The sequence below is a fragment of the Microcaecilia unicolor genome, chromosome 2 (genome assembly GCF_901765095.1).
Source record: "Microcaecilia unicolor chromosome 2, aMicUni1.1, whole genome shotgun sequence".
NCBI lineage: Eukaryota > Metazoa > Chordata > Amphibia > Gymnophiona > Siphonopidae > Microcaecilia > Microcaecilia unicolor.
Genome location: NC_044032.1, coordinates 571308839 through 571330234, shown reverse-complemented (window position 1 = coordinate 571330234; position 21396 = coordinate 571308839). Strand labels below are relative to the sequence as shown.

The 21396-nt window shown below is 50.0% G+C and overlaps 1 protein-coding gene across 1 annotated transcript in view; it reads left to right on the top strand.

The window, feature by feature from the left end:
* KLKB1 (kallikrein B1) overlaps positions 1 to 21396 on the top strand; it is a 194811-nt gene that overhangs the window by 137189 nt on the left and 36226 nt on the right. The window contains exons 22-24 of the mRNA XM_030192212.1: positions 8832 to 9015; positions 11173 to 11348; positions 11445 to 11540. Of these exons, the coding sequence (XP_030048072.1) occupies positions 8832 to 9015; positions 11173 to 11348; positions 11445 to 11540 (456 nt within the window). The remainder of the gene's footprint in view (positions 1 to 8831; positions 9016 to 11172; positions 11349 to 11444; positions 11541 to 21396) is intronic.

Here is a 21396-nt window from a genome sequence, read left to right as displayed (position 1 = left end):
CGGGATGCGGTTCGAAGCAATCAACCGTAACCCCTGCTGCATCCGTGGGGCCGGCGCGTCCCTCAGCGCCAGAGGAGCTGAGAACACCTGCGCCCGTACTCTGTCCATCCAGACCCCCCGTTGTCCTGCCTTCACCTCCCCCACCGTCAGCCCCCACACCCTCACCAATTTCACTAGGGTCTTGCAATAACTCACCCCCCCCGGAGCCCCCCTTCGCAGTGCCACTACCCTCCCCCCCTCCCGCCATAGGTCCCAATATCTCGGCCACCACTGCAGGACACTCCTAGCCCACCCCGGTGGCTCCCGCCCTACCGCCCTCCCCAGATTGAACTGCAGGAACAAAGCGCTGAAAAACAGGACTGGGTTTATCATGCCCACCCCCCCCTCCCTCCTAGGCAGATAGGTAACATTCCGTTTTACCGGATTCGTCCTGTTGCCCCAGAGCAGCCGGAAGAACACCCCATACAAGGCCGCGTACCGGCTCTCCGGCAGCAGGCAGATGTAACTTACGAACAGAAACAAAGGAACTAAGTGTGCCTTGATGAGCTGTACCCGCTCCCCCATGGTCATTTTCCACCCCTTCCATCTATCCACCCTCCCCTTCACTTCTTGGAGACACCTATCCCAGTTGTAGAGCCTATAATCCCCCTTCTCGAAGTATATTCCCAAGACCCGTATACGTTCCACAGCTGTAGGAAACCTACCTCCCAACTCAAATTGCAGCCCCTGATCCCCAACCCACAGGCTATTGGACTTTTGAAAATTGACCTGCGACGCTGTTGCCTGCGAGTATTCCTGGATCAGGTTCTGCAATCTACCTCCCTCCCTCTGGTCCGCTACCCACACTGTAACGTCATCTGCATACGCCACGACCCTTAACTGGTTATTGTCCCCCACCTCCACCCCTTCCAGCCCCTCCGCCCCCCCCTTCTCCAGCCGTCTTATAAAAGGGTCGATGGCGTATGCATACAACAGCGGGCTGAGTGGGCACCCCTGTCGGACCCCTGCCCCTACCTCAAACCCCTGCCCTCTCCACCCGTTAACCAGGGGAAAACACCCCGCATGCCGATAGAGTAGCTGTAATTGCTCTATCCAACCCTTCGGAAACCCATAGCGCTCCAGAATGCTCCATAGGACACCCCACTGCACTCTATCAAACGCTTTTTCCTGGTCGAGTGTTACCAACAGCCTACCATGCCCTCCCACTCTACTGCGTTCTACCCCCTCCCGCACCCCCGCTGCAGCTTCCAAGACCCCTCTCCCTTTAACCCCACATGCTTGCGAGGCTGCTAGCAAATCCCCAGACACCTGCCTCATTCTCTGGAATAGCATTCGCGCGAAGATTTTTCGATCCGTATTAAGCAGTGCTATAGGCCGCCAGTTGGCCAGCATCGCCGGGTCCTTCCCCTTACTTAGTAGGATAAGAGCCGCCTCTGTCAAGGAACTAGGCAGGGAACCCTCCAACTGGGCTGCCCCCCATACCCTCACCAGGATCGGCACCAGCTGCTCCTTAAAGGCCTGGTAGAACTCAGTTGTTAGCCCATCCGGCCCCGGCGAGGTCTTCCTGTGGAGCGCCCCGATGGCTTCCTCCACCTCCTGTTCTGTCCACGGGTTCAAGAGGGCCTGAAGCTGGGGTCCCCCGTGACCTATCCCCGGGGTTCCTTCCACATAACACTCCATCTGCTCCATATCAATCTGCTGGGCTGAAAGGAACGCCGCAAAGTGGTCCCTCACTGCCCCCAGAATCCCCTCCCTGGTGTCCTGCAGGACCCCCTGTGCATCCCGCACCCCCTCCATCACCCTGCGCGCCCTCCGCTCCCGGCAGCATGCGAAGGGGTCCGGGCTACACATTTTCCCGAAGTCCCGCTCATACACCAAGGAGGTGTAGCGGTTGTACTGTACCTGCTCCAGGAGTGCTTGGAGATCATGTATTTCTTCCTCCCTCCCCCCTTGTGAAATCAATGTGTCCCTCTTTTTCTTTATTGCCATGCCCAACTTTGTCCTTTCCCTCCCCTCCCTTCTCGCCTGTCTGAGAAAGAATCCCCGCGTTCGTCTTTTCACTGTATCCCACCACTCCCCCAATGACTGAAATGCCCCCTGCACTGACACCTGATCTTCCAAAAACCGGCGGTACTCCTCCCGCACCTGCTCGCTACCTAACCACTTTAAATTTAGTCGCCATAACCCCCTCCCTGGCCTCTGCGCTGCCGCCCCCCCCACCTGAAGGAGGACCATGTGGTGGTCTGAAAAGTCCACGTCCACGGTTCGTGGACCCCCCAGACAAACCCCCTTCTTTACCAGGAATCTATCGATTCTACTTTTACACTGCCCTCGAAAGAACGTGAACCCCTCCTGTTCCTCACAGAAGGCCACATGCGCGTCTACCAGCTCCGCCTCCCGCATGATCCCTGCCAGCCTCACCCCGTCATAGCCCACCTGTACCGATCGTCCCCCACTATCCTTTTTCCGCAATATGGTGTTAAAATCTCCCCCCCAGACTACTTGGCGCGAAGTGTATAGGTAGGGCTTGATCTTCCCAAAGAGGAGCACCCTTTCCTTCTTGCTTTGGGGCCCGTACACATTCACCACCCTCAGTGCTCTATCCTCCCAAATCGCATCCACAACAAGACATCTCCCCACCCCCAGCTCCACCACTCGCTGAATATTCACCCGGTGGGACTTAAATAAGATCCCCACCCCACCATACCTCTCCCCCGCCAACCCCCACACCGAGGGACCCCACTTCCAGGCCCGCCTTGCCCGCCTGATCACCTCAATGGACCGCAGCCGAGTCTCCTGGAGCAGGAAGCAATCTGCTTGGACCCTCGCGAACCAGTCATACGCTAAACCCTGCTTCTTCGGAGAGGCGATGCTGGCCACATTCAGCGTGGCAAATGTCAACACTAAGCCTGCCATCCTCATTGCGAGTCACGGGTCTGCTCACTCCCAACTTCTTTCCTTATCTCCTGGGATACCCCCTTCTTACCCTGAAGCAGGTCCTCTGCTATGCGGTCTACATCATCCCCTGCCAGATCCCCCTCCCCCCCCCCCGCAGCCGTCCTGTCTGCACCTTACCCCCCCCTCCCCCTTTCTTCCTTCCTTTCTTCTTTGCTCTATCCGGACCCACCCCCTGATCCCTCCCTCTCCCCTCTTCACCCCCGCCCCCTACCTCCTCCTCCGAGTCCTCCACCTCCCCCAAGTCCTCCAAATCCTCCTCTAGCTCCACTCTGTCCCCCCAAGCCTGCACTTGGGCCTTCACCACCTGCCCGGCCCCCTCAGCTTTCCTCTTACTCCCCTTTCCCCTCCCTCCCTCCCTTCCCTCTTCCTCCTCCCTCCCCCCTCCCCCTCCCCCCAGAGCCTTCCCGCCCTTCTTCCTACCACCAGTACCCTCCTCCAGTGCTTCCTCATATTTCCGTTTGCCCTCTCCAATCCCCCCTGCCGCCCCCTCTTCCTCCATTAACTCCACCTCTTCTCCTTCCCCCTGTTCTTCCTCCTCCCTCCCAACCTCCCTATCCTCCTCCTCCTCCTCCAACACCTGAAATCTGTTCCCCCCCCTCTTCCCCTGCAGCGACCCCTCCCTGCCCACCCCTACTTTCCCCCCCCTCCGAAACTTCCCTTTCCTCTGTGGCACTTGTACCCACTCCCCCCCTCCCCCCTGCTCCACTCCTGACCCAGCCCCCTGCCGCCCCCCCCTCCTGCATCCCCTCCTTCTCCCCCCCATGCCCCTCCCTGCCTATCACCCCCTGCCCTATCCCCTCCTCCATTACCCCCCCCTCCCCGTCCCTTCCCCCACATATCCCACTCGTTATGGGCCGCCCTAGGGCAGTTCCGATATGCATGGCCTAACCCGCCGCAGAGGTTGCACCTGATCGCGGTGCAGTCCTCTGTGGCATGCTGATCCCCGCATCTTCCACACTTTACCACTGGGCATGACATGCTGAAGTGCCTAAACGAACCACATCTGAAGCACTGCCGCGGCTGCCCCTTGTAAAAGCACAGTATCCTGTCACGACCGATAAAGGCAGCCGAAGGAATGTGCTGGACCACATGGCTCTCCTGTCTCAATTTGACCAGGGCTCCCCAACCTCCTGCCCAAACCCTGCTTGGATCCGGTAACTTTGTAAGTGGGGATCTCAGCTCCGCGTACCTCTGTAGCCAGTAGGCTAAATCTGCCCCAGAGATAGACTCATTTCTCACGAGCAGGGTGATCTGCACCAGGTCCGGCTTGCTGACTGGAATGGCCCTGAGGTCCCGCCACTCCCCCTTTCCCCTCACCCCCTCGTACCTTTCCCAGAATATTTCCATCCCCCTCTGGGTCATGAAGCTCAAGTCATATTCTGGGATGTTGATGGGGTGTATACACGCGTAAAAGTCCTCGGGTATAAACCCCATCCCCATCACCAGCCTCAAGACCCGATCCCTGGAGGGCATTGCCCCCTCCCCTATCCATTTGAGCTGTACCACATTTCGCCGCTTAGGCAGCTGTCCACCCCCTGTCCCCGCTCCCCCCCAACCCCTCCCTGGGCCCTCAAAACCACCCGATCTCCCCCCCCTCCCTCCTTCCCCCTCCCTGGACTACTGCCGCAAAGGACTTGGACCCCAGCCCCCACCGCCCCCCCTCCACACTTGTTCCAGCCCTTCCCTCTGCCTCCCCCCCCTTCTGTCCCTCTGCCCCTCCCCTCATCCCTCTCCCTTCCTCAATATCCACAGCCCCCTCCCCCTCCCGTTGTCCCCCGTCCCCTTCCCTCTCAGACAAACATCCAGCAACGTCCATAGTCAGTTCTGCGGCTTGGGCTGCCTCCAACTGATTGTCCTGCCCATCTCCACTTCCTGGAACGTCCCTGCTCGTCCCTGCCACTGCAGGCTCCAGCCTCTGGGCTAATCGCCTCCTCTCCTCTGTCTCCTGGCGATACTCTGGCACCTGCCCAGTCAGGTCTGCAGCTGGCGATACCAGACTCCCTGCTCGCTCTGCCCCCGAACTCCCTCCAACCTCCGGCACCAGGGGCGAAGCCTCCGGAACTCCGCCGCTCCCCTTGGCTCCTCGCTCCCAGCCGTCCTGCTGGCAGGTCTGCTCCACCACCCGCTGCACATCTGTTAGACTTGCCATGTCCACTTCTGTAGTCAACGAAAGTCTCTCAACAATCGGGTTACTTCCCCCTTGCTTCTGGTGCAGTCCCTCCTGCGTTCTCCCAATGGCTGGCGCTTCCCGGGGGCATGGCTTGTCTGTTCCTGATTCCGCCACAGGCTGGCTGTTAGCACCCCCCGATTTCACCTCTTGTAATGGACAGCTGGTCAAATGAGCTCCCAGCTGCTGCCCGCTCCTATTCCTCTCTCTCCGACCCCTCTCCTGTAAACCGCCAGCTACTCCATGCTCAGGGAAGACCTCCCCTGCTCCCGGACTTCGTGGGCGGGGCTTCTCCAGATGCCATGCTGCTTCGGTTTCCACTTCAGTCATTGCAGACCCGGCCAAAAATACCGGAGTCTGCCTCTGCTGACCCTTTTCCAACAGGGCCTCCTTCACGGCAACTGTCTCTGCTGTTTGCACAACTGCAGGTAAGCCCTCTGAGACTTCGACCACCACCTCTGTAGAAAACAGGCTGCTACCTGCATCTCCCTCTGCTGCCTCCATTATCTGGAGTTTTGAAAAGTTACTGAGTTCTGTCCTCCCCTCCACAGGTAGGATCTCTACTCCAGCCCCCACCTCAGAGCCATGTCCTGCCGCTGCCTCCTTATCCTCTGGCTGCTGGGTAAGTGCTCTGGACTGTGTTGCCAACTGTCTCATGTATTTTAAAGTGGGGTCACCTCTGAACCCAGACAACTCTTTTGAGTCTAATGCTGCTGAAGACACTGAAGCTTGCTGCAACTGTAGTGTTCCTGAACCCCCAGACTGTGGTATTGAAGCCATCCTTTCTCGGTTAACATAGAGCTCCCTCAAAGGATTCACAGAGCCCTTTTTTAAACAGTTCAACAAGTGTTCTTTTTTCCCCAACAACTTTGATATCCGGGCTTCCTCTTTAACATACATTTGTCTGTGCTCCGCTGGGGCAAATTTACACATAGTTCTTGCCATTTTCAGACGTTTTCCTAGCTCCACTACTTCTTTTTCCACCAGCTTAATTCGTCTTACAATATTTACCACACTACTTGCTGGATCATCAGGGTCATAGCTCACTTCAAGGAACTCCTCATCTGACGATCCACTCTCCTCACTCTCACTCTCAGCTGCCCCCAGCAAAGGCTTCTGGCAAACTTCCATCGCCTCTTCCTTCTCCCTTCCTTGGAAGCGCCCTTCTGGGGCCTGTACTATCTTCCTCCCCCCTCCACTGTCTTCTCGCTTACCTTCCGCAAGCTGGGCCATGGAGGGGGAAATGCTCTGGTGGCCTCCACTGGGCTGCTTCTCCCTTCGGTCCACTGGACTCCTTTCCCTTCTCCCGGTAGTCAAACCAGGGAGAGAGCCACTCCTTTCGGCCTTCTGGTCCCGGGCCCCAGGAGGCCCCATAGCCTGGGACTTTCCTGAGGCCTTCTCCCCAGGGACCCTCCTCATCCTTGGGGAGGGAGCTAGGTCTCACTCCCTTTCCACTGGAAGTCAGCAGAGCTCTCTAAAACACCTCCTTCCTCCTCAGCAGACTGGATGGACCGTACAGGTCTTTTTCTGCCGTCATCTACTATGTTACTATGTTAAATAGGGCACAATCTTTGTGACTAGCGTACGCTCTTTTAAAACAGTTCACACTATTGACAGCATATGAACAAAACATTAAATTTCTGATTGTTTGCAAAGAGGGCACACTCTTAATGACATTGCTGTTGCAATGAAAAAATGACAAAAAAAAAATCTGAATAAAATGAAAATTCCCATAAACGACACAGAAAATGACATGAAATGAAAATTTTCTAGCAGCCCATCCTTAATAGGCATCCCATTATAAAATTACCTTGATATATTAGAAATGAAACAGTCACAAGAGTGGAAGAAACTAAGGGGCCCTTTTACTAAGCCACAAAAGTGTCTACACGCACCCAATGTGCGCCAAAATGGAGTTACTGCCCGGCTACCATGTGGCTGTTGCGGTAATTTCATTTGTGGCACACGTCCAATATGCATATCCAAAAAATAATTTTTATTTTCAGACATACGTATTGGGCACACACCAAGTGGCATTTGACGCGTCTAGGTCATTACCGATCGGTTACTGGGTGAGACTTTACTGCTTGTTGGGCAGACTGGATGGACTGTACAGGTCTTTATCTACAGTCATTTACTATGTTACTACTACTACGTTATGTCAATGGCTGGCGGTAAGGTCTCAGACCCAAAATGGACACGCAGCAATTTTCATTTTGCTGCACGTTCATTTTCAGCAAAAATTTAAAAAAGGCCTTTTTTACAGATGCGCTGAAAAATGATTCTGTGTGCGCCCAAAACACGCGTCTACACTACCGCAGGCCATTTTTAGTGCGCCTTGTATAAGAGCCCCTAAAGCATCAAGATGATACTGAGGGGCATAATCGAATGCAGACGCCCATCTCCCTGGGCGACTATCTCCGAAGACGGGTACGTGAAGGGGCGGGACAGACTGTATTTTCAAAAAAGATGGGTGTCCATCTTTTGTTTCGATAATACGGTTGGTGCTGGGCAAATGCATCGGAATTGGGCAGATTTGAGATGGGCAGTATCGGTTTTCAGCGATAATGGAAACCGAAGCCACCCAGCTCAAAAACGAACAACTCCAAGGCATTTGGTCGTGGGAGGGGCCAGGATTTGTAGTGCACTGGTCACCCTCACATGCCAGGACATCAACCGGGCACCCTAGGGGGTACTTGTAAAAAGTAAAAAAAAAAAAACATTAAAATGCCTCCCAAGTCCATTGATCCCTTACCTTGGGTGCTGAGCCCCCCAAATCCCACTCCCAACTCTACACCATTACCATAGCACTTATGGGTGAAGGGGGGCACCTAGATGTGGGTACAGTGGGTTTTGGGGGCGGTTTGGAGGGCTGCCATTTACCAGCACAAGTGTAACAGGTGGGGGGGATGGGCCTGGGTCCACCTGCCTGAAGTCCACTGCACCCACTAACAACTGCTCCAAGGACCTGCATACTGCTGTGATGGAGCTGGGTAAGACATTTGAGGCTGGCATACAGGCTGGCAAAAAAAAGTTTTTAAAGTTCTTTTTTTTGGGTGGGAGGGAGTTAGTGACCACTGCAGGAATCAGGGGAGGTGATCCCCGATTCCCTCTGGTGGTCAACTGGGCAGTTGGGGCACTTTTTGGGGACTTGTTCGTGAAAAAAAGGGTAAAAAAAAAGTGGCCCAAATTCTCGCTACTGCCACCCTTCTTTTTTCCATTATCGGCCGAGGGCGCCTATCTCTCCTCGACCGATAAACATGCCCCAGTCCCGCCTTCACCATGCCTCCGACACGCCCCGTCAACTTTGTTTGTTCCCGTGACAGACTGCAGTTGGAGGCACCCAAAATCGGCTTTCGATTATACCGATTTGGGCGCCCACGGGAGAAGGGCGCCCATCTCCGGATTTGAGTCAGAATATGGGTACCCTTCTTTCGAAAATGAGCTGGATAGTCCTATAAAACACGTTAATTTTCTTGTGACTATTTCATTTGGATTGTTTGTGGAAGCATTTGGTTTTCTTCTTTCGGTTTAGATATTAGAAATGAAGCCAGTCCTGTGAAATTCAGTCTTTGCCATTCTATTAATATTATGTTTTGTTGCTTGTCCTTTCACTTATCTGCTATTGCCTAGAAATAAAGCAAACATTTCATATCAAGCAATAAAATGGTTTCTCTTAAAAAAAAATTTTTTAATTTTTTAATAGTGTGTGGGAAGTCAGAAAAACTTGAGTTCTTAAGAGTTGTTGGAGGAAAGAATAGCTCGATAAACAATTGGCCATGGCAACTGAGTTTGCACATCAAAGGATTTTCATCTTCAAGACACATTTGTGGAGGATCGATAATTAATAATCAATGGATATTAACAGCTGCCCACTGTATCCCAGAGCAGTGAGTATCACTCTTCTGCAGGGTGATTTTTCTTATCAGAACAGACCTATAAAAAGACCTTTCGTCATATGAATGTAGTTCAGAATGGTTCAATATTTAAAAATCTGGGGACCCTTTTACTAAGCTGATAAGCGTCTACGTGCGCCCAACGCGTACCAAAATGGAGCTACCACATGGCTACCACGTGGCCCTTGCAGTAGTTTCATTTTTGGCGCACGTCCACTACGCATTCATGAAAAATATTTTTTATTTTCTGCAGCTATGTGCGCCAAGTAGCATTTGGCCCATGTAGGTCATTACCGCCCGGTTACCGTGTGAGACTTTACTGCTAGGTCAATGGCTGGCAGCAAGGTCTCAGACCCCAGATGGATGTGCGGCAAATTTCATTTTACAGCGTGCCCATTTTCAGCAAAAATTTAAAAAGGCATTTTTTGCAGGGGCACTGAAAAATGATTCTGCGTGCACCCAAAACACACGTCTTCACTACCGCAGGCCATTTTTCAGCTGACCTTAGTAAAAGGACCCCCTGGTCAATAGTTTATCAAAGCAAAATTAATAAGAGGTGGTGGGTGAAATATCAGCACCAGTGGATGGAGAAAAAGACATCAGTGACTAATCTTATGCCACGGTGTATTTAACTTAATCATAAATAATTCCATTCAGTTTTGTGCAACCAGTATATGATTTCTATCTTTTCAAAATCAATTTTTTTCTTTCTTCTTTTCTTTATTAGTGATACTTTCATATAATAATATCTATAAGGCACAAAAATAATCTTCAAATTCAGCACATAAAAGCAACTCCACTCTCTAGTGTTGACCAGATCATTGTTTCATTTAAGGCTGCAAAAATCCAAGCTATTCCAAACTTTTACTGAATTTATTGGGAATACTTAACTATGGGGCCCTTTTAGTAAGCCACAGTAGGGCTACCTCACGGGTAGCATGCACCAAATTGGCCCTACCACTGGGGTAGTGCAGGACCCCAGCGGTAGTTCTGAAGTTGGCATGTGGCGTTTCCCACAGTAGAAAATAATTTTCTATTTTCTACTTCAGGGGGTGTTCCCGGTGGTAATCAGCAGCACGGCCACATTGCCACGCACTGCCCGATTACTGTACGAATAGTGTGTGAGCTCTTACTGCCTTCTAAATAGGTGGTAGTAAGGGCTCAGGCAGTAAATAGCCCTGCTCTAATTTTGATATTAGTGCATGGCCATTTACTGCCCTATTTTAAAAAAGGCCTTTTTCCCATCATGGTAAAAAAGGTGGCCTAGCACATGCCGATTTCATGTGCCAAAACTATCACAAGCCGCTTTTTACCACAGCTTAGTAAAGGCCCCTATGACAAAACATCTAGAGTGCTTCAAAACTTTTAATTAATATTTTGTTAAACATTTGACATGGAGATGGTATAGTAACAGCTTGTCAGTTTGGAGAATCAGAAGATTAACTATGAAAAATGCTGTGCCACTATGCTGACAATGGCCACTGTTTCACCAACACAGCTCCTTCAGGGCTCTGTTTCAGATTTCATTGTGATCTTGCTTTATACATAGCGGTCCTTTCACAAAGCCACGGTAAAAAGTGACCTGTGGTAGTGTGGGCATGTCTTTTAGGTGTGCTAGGAAAAAGGCTATTTTTTAATGGGCCGAGAAATGGGCCTGTGCTAATATTAAAACTAGAGTGCACCTATTTATGGCCTGATCCCTTACCGCTACCCTTTGACCTAGCAGTAAGGGCTCACGTTCTACCCATGTGATAACCATGCAGCGTGCCCCAGAGTGGGCGCGCTGCTGGTTACTGCCGGGAATGCCCCCTGTGGTTGAAAATAGAAAATTATTTTCTACCATGTGATTCGTCGCATGCCGAACTTGGAATTACTGCCGGGTGCTTGCACTACCCCAGTGGTAGTGCCAATTGGGCGTGAACTACCATGCGTTAGCCCTCCTGCGCTTTTATAAAGGGATCCCATATTGTTTGTATTCACTTATATATAAATTCTTCACCTCTCTCTACTTCCTTACTCCTCATCATAGACACTATTAATATCAAAGGCGGTGACATGGCCAAGCACAACCAATCTGATCTCATCTTTTTAAAACACAGTTTATGTACTACCTGAAAGCAGTATTTCATGTGTCCAATGTTTATTTTATAGGTTGAAAAGGAATGACATTTGGATTATTTATGGAGGAATCTCAAGTCAGTCTGAAATAAATAAAACCACACCTTTTTTCACTGTCAAAGAAATTATTATTCACCCCCTCTATGACCAAGCAGAAAAGGGCTATGACATTGCTTTATTTAAACTTGGAACTCCAATGCCTTATACACGTAAGCAAGATAGCTTTTGATGTCAAAAATACTTCCTTTAAAAAATCCATTACTACTTTGATTGAGTTGTAAATGTTTCTGCTTTTGCCATTTTAGTTTATCAGAAACCAATCTGCCTCCCATCAAAAGAATTCAGAAATAACGTGTTTTCTTCTTGCTGGATAACCGGATGGGGTTACACACTTGAAAAAGGTACAGAAATATATTTCTAAATGGGAATAGTTCAACTATCATGTTATCTGGTGCACTGCCACATTTGAGCAGATTACAAAAGAACAGATTATTCATGCAACACTCTGAATTCCTTTAAAGAAGACCACATATTGAAACTTTGTAATAAATATGCATGTATATTAGAATGTTTTAGCTAGATGGGCCTGCACAGGTTGGAATCTACTACTACTACTATTTAACATTTCTAAAGCGCTACCAGGGTTACGCAGCGCTGTACAATTAACAAAGAAGGACAGTCCCTGCTCAAAGGAGCTTACAATCTAAAGGACAAAAAAGTGCAGTCAATCAAATGGGGGGCAGTCTAGATTTCCTGGATAGAGATACAATGGTTAGGTGCCAAAAGCGACATTGAAGAGGAGGGCTTTGAGCAAGGATTTGAAGATGGGCAGGGAGGGGGCTTGGCATATGGGCTCAGGGAGTTTATTCCAAGTATAGGGTGAGGCGAGGCAGAAAGGGAGGAGCCTGGAGTTGGCGGTGGTGGAGAAGGGTACTGAGAGGAGGGATTTGTCCTGTGAGCAGAGGTTACGGGTAGGAGTGTAAGGGGAGATGAGGGTAGAGAGGTAATGAGGGGCTGCAGATTGAGTGCATTTGTAGGTTAGTAGGAGAAGCTTGAACTGTATGCGGTACCTGATCGGAAGCCAGTGAAGTGACTTCAGGAGAGGGGTGATATGAGCATATCGGTCTAGGCGGAAGATAAGACGCGCAGCAGAGTTCTGAACGGATTGAAGTGGGGATAGATGGTTAAGTGGGAGGCCAGTGAGGAGTAGGTTGCAGTAGTCAAGGTGAGAGGTGATGAGAGAGTGGATGAGAGTTCGGGTGGTGTGCTCGGAGAGGAAGGGGCGAATTTTGCTGATGTTATAGAGAAAGAAGCGACAGGTCTTGGCTGTCTGCTGGATATGGGCAGAGAAGGAGAGGGAGGAGTCGAAGATGACTCCGAGGTTGCGGGCAGATGAGACGAGGAGGACGAAGGTGTTGTTGACTGAAATAGAGAGTGGAGGGAGAGGAGAAGTGGGTTTGGGTGGAAAGACAATGAGCTCGGTCTTGGCCATGTTCAGTTTCAGGTGGCGGTTGGACATCCAGGCAGCAATGTCGGATAAGCAGGCTGATACTTTGGCCTGGGTTTCCGCAGTGATTTCTGGTGTGGAGAGGTAAAGCTGGGTGTTGTCAGCATAAAGATGGTATTGGAAACCATGAGACGAGATCAGCGAGCCCTGGGAAGAGGTGTAGATTAAAAAAAGAAGGGGTCCAAGGACAGATCCCTGAGGAACTCCAACAGAGAGCGGGATGGGGGTGGAAGAAGATCCATGAGAATGTACTCTGAAGGTACGGTGGGAGAGATAAGAGGAGAACCAGGAGAGGACAGAGCCCTAGAACCCAAAAGAGGATAGTGCAGAAAGAAGTAAATTATGATTGACAGTGTCAAAAGCGGCGGATAGGTCGAGGAGGATGAGGATGGAGTAGTGACCTTTGGATTTGGCAAGGAACAGGTCATTACAGACTTTAGTGAGTGCCGTTTCTGTCGCGTGTAGAGGGCGAAAACCGGATTGAAGCGGATCGAGGATGGCATGAGAGGAGAGAAAATCAAGGCAGTGGCTGTGAATGGCGCGTTCAAGTATCTTGGAGAGGAAGGATAGGAGGGAGATGGGGCGGTAGTTGGAAGGACAGGTAGGGTCTAGTGATGGTTTTTTGAGAAGTGGTGTGACTACAGCATGCTTGAAGATGTCAGGGACAGTTGCAGTGGAGAGAGAGAACGGTTGAGGTTATGACAGATGGGGGGGGGGTGGTGACAGTAGGAGAGATGGTGTTTAGTAAGTTGGTGGGGATGGGATCAGAGGAACAGGTGGTGCATTTCGAGAAGGAAAGAAGGTGGGCGGTTTCCTCCTCAGTGATATCAGGAAAAAGAGGAGAAGGAGGCCTACAGAGAATTCTGGGACGGCAGCAAGGCAGAAGTAAGAAAATAAGTTGCCTTTTTAGAGAATTGGATGGAATCAGGAGATTAAGGAATAATTCAGGTTTAAGAATAATAAGCTCATTATTCAAATAATTTATGCTCTGAACTTTGAAGGCTATACTCCTAAATTGGCCGCTTTGAAAATGTATTAGGGCAGAGAGCTTAAATTTGGACTTAAAATTTCACTAAACTCCTAAATTTAGGAACATAAAAAGTGGCTGGCAACGGTGGCAGATTTAGGACAGGGAAAATGTTGAAAGCTTAGTACTGATTTTGTGCACTAGGCTCATAAATCAAGAAAAATGAATGGCATGCCTAAATTTATAAGCATAACTTTTATGCTCCTTAATTAAGATGGATTCTGATTTCAGAAAAATGCCATTTACACAAGGAGATCCACATCATTCAGCGATTCAATAGGGTGTGGTTCAGGGGCATAGCTACGTGGGGCCCTCGTAGATTTGGCCCCGGACCCACCTGCCGACAACCCTCTCGACCCCCCTCCTGCCAACAACCCTCCTCCGCCGTCGCCTACCTTTGTTGGCTGGGGACCCCAACCCCCGCCAGCCGAGGTCCTCTTCTTCCTTCGTTCTGTTTCTGAGTCTGACGTCCTGCACAGGGGAGGGTTGGCAGCAGGAAGGGGGGTCAAGAGGGTCATCGGCAGGGGGGGTCGACGGCGCCGGGGGTGGGGGTGGGGCTAAAATGTGCCCCCTCCCTTGTGCTCTGGACCCCCCTCCCACCAAAGTCTGGCTACGCCCCTGGTGTGGTTTGGGCAGGACTAAAATCTACATGTGAATTAACACAGTAACATTGTCAATGAGAACAAATAATGGACAGTATGGTTCTTCTAGTCTGCCTGGTAAGGTAGTTAGAGATGTACCTGGCACAACCGTCTACGTCCTTGTTTGGGGTTGTACTGGTTACACCTTTCTATAGTATGTTTGAAGGTCAAAGTTTTGTTTGGAAAGCATTCTATTGCTATAAAGGGATCCTTTGTGTTTATCCCATGCCTTTTTGAATTCCATGGTTTTTGTCCCCACCATGTACACAAAGACATCCACCACCCCTTCTGTGAAGAAGTATTTCCTGATGTTACTATTAGGAAAAGACTGTATAACACCCCTCTTGCTGCTGGACTGCTGACTCCATCTTAGTGTTTTTGAGTTTTTCAATAATTTAAAAACTTGCTACAGTATTAAGGATATTAGCCTAATATAAAAGTGTCTTTTAGTTTATGTGGAGGGGCATAATCGAACGCGAATGCCCATCTCAATGGGCGTCTATCTCTGAGAACAGGTATGTGAAGGGGAGGGACAAACCGTATTGTCGAAAAAAATGGGCATCCATCTTTTTTTCCGATAATACAGTTTGTGCCGGGCAAATGCATTGGATTTGTGCGGATCTGATCTGGGCGGTTTCGTTTTTCAGCAATAAAGGAAACTGAAGGGGCCCAGCTCAAAAACGAACAAATCCAAGGCATTGGGCCATGGGAGGGGCCAGGATTTGTAGTGCACTGGTCCCCCTCACATGCCAGGATACCAACTGGGCAGCCTAGGGGGCACTTGTAACAATAAAATAAAAAATTAAAATACCTCCCAAGTCCATAGAACCCTTCCCTTGGATGCTGAGCCCCCCAAGTCCCCCTCAAAACCCACTCCCCACAACTCTACACCATTACCATAGCACTTATGGCTGAAGGGGGGCACCTAGATGTGGGTACAGTGGGTTCTGGGGGCGGTCTGGAGCGCTCCCATTTACCACCACAAGTGTGACAGGTGGGGGGGGGGGGGCATGGGCCTGGGTCCACCTGCCTAAGGTCCACTGCACCCAGTAACAACTGCTCCAGGGACCTGCATACTGCTGTGATGGAGCTGGGTATGACATTTGAGGCTGGCATACAGGCTGGAAAAAAAAGTTTTTAAAGTTGTTTTTTTTTGGTGGGAGGGGGTTAGTGACCACTGGAGGAGTCAGGGGTGGTGATCCCTGATTCCCTCCGGTGGTCATCTGGTCATTTAGGGCACTTTTTTGGGACTTCATGAAAAAAAAGGGTAAAAAAAAAGTGACCCAAATTCGCGCTAAAAACGCCCCCATCAACTTTGGTCATTTCCGCGACAGATTGCAGTTGAAGATGCCCAAAATCGGCTTTCGATTATACCGATTTGGACGCCCATGGGAGAAAGACGCCCATCTCCCCATTTGGGTCGAAATATGGGCATCTTTCTCTTTCGAAAATAAGCTGGATAGTATATTGTATGATTTAGTTAGTGTTTCCTTCTTGGATGGTAATGAAATGTATTTAAAACTATGTAAGAGCACTCCTTGCTTGTTACCCTAATTACAATAACTGACTATAAATGAAGAGTTGTCCTAGGGGTGGGTGGAAAGACTAAACTAGATTCTGCAGTGCCTGTTAGATTCTATCTGTTAATGCTGTGGTACAAAGTTTTTAAAACTAAGTGGAAAAGACTATGGAGATTAGTTGATAAAATTTGCTTTTTATATTTTTACTAGCCGTTAAGCTGTAAAAACGGGCGAGATTTCCAGCTACCCTCCTTGCCGCCGCTCCCTCCCCCCTCCGTGCCGGGCCCCCTGCACTGACCTGACAGCGCCTCTCACCTCGTGTGAAAGGTCGCTCTGCTGCTGCCTGCAGCACTTCCACACAGAGGTGAGAGGCGCTGTCAGGTCAGTGCAGGGGGCCCGATATGGAGGAGGGCGGGAGCGGCGGTGGGAATGGGGGGGAGGGTGGAGGTTGGTGCGCGTGATGTTCGTTTCCAGGCTGCAGCGTCCGACAGTGAATCCGACTCCGTTTCCCTCTCTGTTCCGCCCTCTGACGTCATCACGTCTTGACGCGAGGGCAGGACAGAGAGGGAAGTCTCTACTGCGCATTTGCAGGTGAGTCGGTCACTTGCCATTTATATGTTTGATTTTGCCTAACACTAACCTACAATTCCTCCTTTAAACCCCAATCTTTAAGTTCCCAAAGCACAAAGCAAAATAGTGTTCACTTACCAGAAAAACGTTCTCTTCTCTCGGAACTTCTCAGAAAGACATTTCAGTGGGACCTTTCCTCTTTATATAGTTTTGAATCTAAGGGGCCTCTTTTAAACAGGCTCTTTGAAGCTGACTCAGCAACCTATGCAAGTATTCTGCTTCCCCACACCTTAATTAACACTTAATTGAGGTCGCAGGATGAGTTACTTCTCTAGCAGCCAAGGAACAGAAAATAACTGCCTTTCAGGCAGATGATCAAAAGCCCCGCGCTGTTCCAAACAGCGCACTAAAATAGCGCTGGAACAGCGCGGGGCGCTATTAGACCTATGATCAGAGATAATGCATGCAAATTTAAGCAGTGCAATTATCTCTGATTATGGGGTAGAAGTGCGGGCGAATTGTGCCTGAGCATGTGCTCAGCACAATCCTCCCGCACTTGTTTGACAGGTCTGGGCTGTCAAAAGCCCAAACCTATCAAACACAGGGGCTGGAGGTCCATGGGACCACCAGGCCCTGATTACCCCTGCCCCGAGCAATGGGGCTAGAGGTCTGGCAGACTTCCGGTCCCCCCAACGATCCCCCCCCCCCAGGTTAAGGGAGGGCTGGAGATCCGGTGGGTCTCCAGCCTCCCCAAATCCCCCGGAAAATGGTCCCTTGTGGTCCTGTGGCTGCCGGCCAAACCCCCCCCTTCCCAGCGAGCGACGGGGGGGGGGGGGGGGCTGGAGGTCCGGCGGACCTCCAGCCCACCCCAACTCCCCCCCCCCCCCCCCAGCATTGTCGATCAAATCCATGGTGGTCCAACGTAATAAAGAATCCCCTCAAGGCCCCCCTACCTTTGCTGGAGGAGGGAGGTAGCCTGCCTTCCTCCTCTTCCTTGGGTTGATGACGCCGCAAAATGGTGGTGCCCAGCCCCGCCCAGCGCATCCTGGGATGCGCTGGGCGGGGCTACAGACCATATAAGGGTCACTGGGGGGGAGATTGGCCGGCGGCCACTGGACCACCAGGGATTCGATCGACAATGCTGGGGGGGGGGGAGTTGGGGTGTGCTGGAAGCCCATCGCTCGCTGGGGGGGGTTTGGCCGGCGGCCACTGGACCACCAGGGAACATTTTCAGGGGGTTTGGGGCGGCTGGAGACCCACCGGATCTCCAGCCCTCCCTGAACCTGGGGGGGGGGGGTCATTGTCGGAGGGGTCATTGGAGGGGGACAGGAGGTCCGCCGGACCTCCAGTCCCCTGTTGGCAGGTTTACTTTGGGGGGGAACGGGGGCCTGCCAGCATGCAACTGCATGCTGGACAGGGCTCACCATTCCTCCCCAATGATCTGCAAACCCTAACGCCAGCTCGGAGCTGGCGTAGGGTTGCCGCAGCTAGTGACCCAAATTTTGGCACGCTGAACGCTGATCATTGGCGATGAATGCGCTAAGCCCTGTTTAGCATGCATTAGCATGCTACTTGTGCAAAGAGCCCTCGAGCGCGTTGTTTCATGCGCTCGAGGGCTCTGATCATGGGGTGCTAGCATGGCGCTAGCAGCCTCTAGCGCCGGCGTTTGCTTTTGATCATCTGCCTGTTTGAGAACAAGAGTTTTTGGCTGTTTAGTTTCTACCTCTAGAAAAGGTTTCAGTTTAAAACTATGGGAAAAATGCCTATTTCTAGAGAAAATTTCAATTTAAAACTATGAGAAAACGGTTTGTACACTATCCAGCTCATTTTCGAAAGTGATCGCCGGCCATTTTCTGATATAAATCGGGAGATGGCCGGCGATCTCGGAAAAGCGGCCAAATCGGTATAATCAAAAGCCGCTTTTTTGGCAACATCGCCGCTTTCCTGTCGCGTCGCCGGCCAAAGTTCACAGGGGCATGTTGGCGGCGAAGCGAAGGCGGGACATGGGCGGGCATGGGCATGGCTACCAGATGGCCGGCTTTCGTCGATAATGGAAAAAAACAAAACCGGCATAAGCAGTATATTGCTGGGTTTACTTGGTCCTTTTATTTTCACGACCAAGCCTCAAAAAGGTGCACCAAATGACCAGATGACCACTGGAGGGAATGGGGGATGACCTCCCCATACTCCCCCAGTGGTCACCAACCCCCTCCCATACTAAAAAAATAAAACTGAAAACCTTTTTTGCCAGCCTGTATGCCAGCCTCAAATGCCGTACCCACCTCCATGACAGCAGAATGTGTTGTATCCTCCGACAACCTTTCCCTGGTTGCGATGTGGCTCTCGGGTGAGTGTGACACCTTTTCTGTTAGGTGCCCTGCAGAGTCACATTAGCAATGCATTGTGGTGGGTGTAGGGTACTGGGCTCTACTCCCATGGTGCTTTTCCCCCCTGCTAACTGGGTCAGAGTGTGCCCTGTTTTGTTTCCGGTAGTCCATGAGTTAGTGGCCATTTCTGTAAGCCAGTTTTAGATCCCTTTCATGTGTTACCCACGTTAGAGAACGTTATTACCTTGAATGTGGCTGAAAGAGGGCATTGTACACCATTCTGCCAGCTCTGACCTACTGCTAATCTCAGTACCAGGGAGACTCTTTGCCAGTGGGGCACAACCTCTGATCTGCAGTTAACTGTGAGTAAACGTGCTTATTCAAATAAAGGACTTTTTCAAAGAGATTAGTCTTCAGGTGTCACCTGGTGTGCCAAGGTTATACAGCAGCAACAAGTCCTAGAGGCCTGCATGTATGCAGGTCCCTGGAGCACGTTTAGGTGGGTACCGCAGTGCACTTAAGGCAGGCGGACCCAGACCCATCCCCCCCTACCTGTAACACTTGTGCTGGTAATGGAAGCCCTCCGAAACCCACTGTACCCACATGTAGTTGCCCCCTTCACCCCTAAGAGCTTTGGTAGTGTTGTACATTTGTGGGTAGTGGGGGTTGGGGGGGCTCAGCACCCAAAGTAAGGGAGCTATGCATGTGGGAGGTTTTTCTGAAGTCCACCGCACTGACCCCTAGGGTGCCCAGCTGGTGTCCTGGCATGTCAGGAGGACCAGTGTGCTACAAATGCTGGCTCCTCCCACGACCAAATGCCTGGGATTTCACTGCGTTGGAGATGGCTGACATTTTTTCCCATTATCGCTGAAAAACAAACCCAGCCATCTCAAACTTGGCGAACTCCAAGGCATTTGGCCGGGCTAAACCGTATTATCGAAAAAAAAAGATGGCGACGTTCGATTATGCCCCTCTATGGCAACTAGTTAATGATGCTTGCTTTTCTCTCTCCCTCTCTCTTTTTATTCCCCCCTTAATACTAAACTAGGTCCTGCTTGCTTTTCCCTCTCTCTCTCTTTTTATGCCCCCTTAATACTAAACTAGATCCTGCAGTGCCTGTTAGATTCTGTTAATGCTGTGGTACAAAGTTTTTAAAACTAAGTGGAAAAGACAATGGAGATTAGTTGATAAAATTTACTTTTTATATTTTTATTTTGCCTAACACTAACCTACAATTCCTCCTTTAAACCCCAATCTTTAAGTTCCCAAAGCACAAAGCAAAATAGCGTTCACTTACCAGAGAAATGTTCTCTTCTCTCGGAACTACTCAGAAAGATACTGAATAGAACTGGCCCCAGTACTGATTCCTAGGGAACTTCAGTATTCACCTTTCTTTACCATCACCCACTGTCATGTGTCAGTCAATACATTTCTAATCCAGTTCACCACCTTATCTACCCAGTTTATTCATAAACCGCCTATGAGGAACTATCAAAGGCTTTGCTGAAATCCAAACATATAATTTCCACATAGACACAAGTGATACCCAAGATGCAGGACTGCTTAGATTTAAATAGCTGTTGGATGGGCAAATTTAAACTAAAACTTAACGCAGATAAAACCAAATTTATATTATTTGACGACAACCCAGTTCCTAACAGGACTTTATTCTTATCGATCAAACTAACCCCCCTGTTTACTAAGCTGCGCTAATGCCGACACAGCCCATTCACGTTGCAAGGGCTATGTTGGTATTGCTGCACAGCAACCGTTAGCATGTCTTAGCAAACAGAGGGGTAAATATTCTCTTTGCTCTACAATTAAAATCCAGGGAGTTTACTTGGATCAGACACTTTCATTAGGCCATCATGTCAACACTGTAGTTAAAGACTCTTTCCTGTAGTTAAAGACTAAGGAGAATCAGAAAATATAACCTAGGCTATTTACAAGGCAAACATGCATAATGCAAAATAAAAACATGCATGTATGCACCTTAACGCAACAACATTTGTAATTCTGTTACCCGGAAATGGCAACCGCCATTACGGCAAATGTAAACCACACTGAGCCTGCAAATTGGTGGGAAAATGTGGCATACAAATGCTACAAATAAATAAATAAATACAGCAAACCAAATATCACAAAAACCCACTGCAAATACTGCTCTTCTTAAAAATATTATAGCACCAGTTGCTCTTACATAAAAGCTTCAACAAACAACTGTGGTTTTAGCAATCTCTTGAACTGAACTACATTGCTGCACAAACGAAGTGGACCCGGGAGGGCATTCCATAGGTGTATCCCAGCAATAGAAAAAGCAGCTTGGCTCATTTCAACATACCAGACTTTTCCTACCATGTCCAAAAATAAGCGCATCATGCTTTCTAAGCACAAAGATCACTGCGGGCAATAAGCATAAACAGTTTGAGTAAAATACTGTGGAGCTACTGCATACAAAGTTTGATGAATTAAAATCAACGCTTTGTAATGAATTTGAAACAGCACTGGCAGCCAATGTAGCTGTTTCAACACAGATGTTCCATGTTCATACCTAGAAATCACAGCCACTAATCTAGCTGCGCATTCTGGGTCAACTGCAATGCCCTGCACCTCACACCAGACAGCCCTAGGTACAGAGCATTGCAGTAATCTAATCGAGATGGAA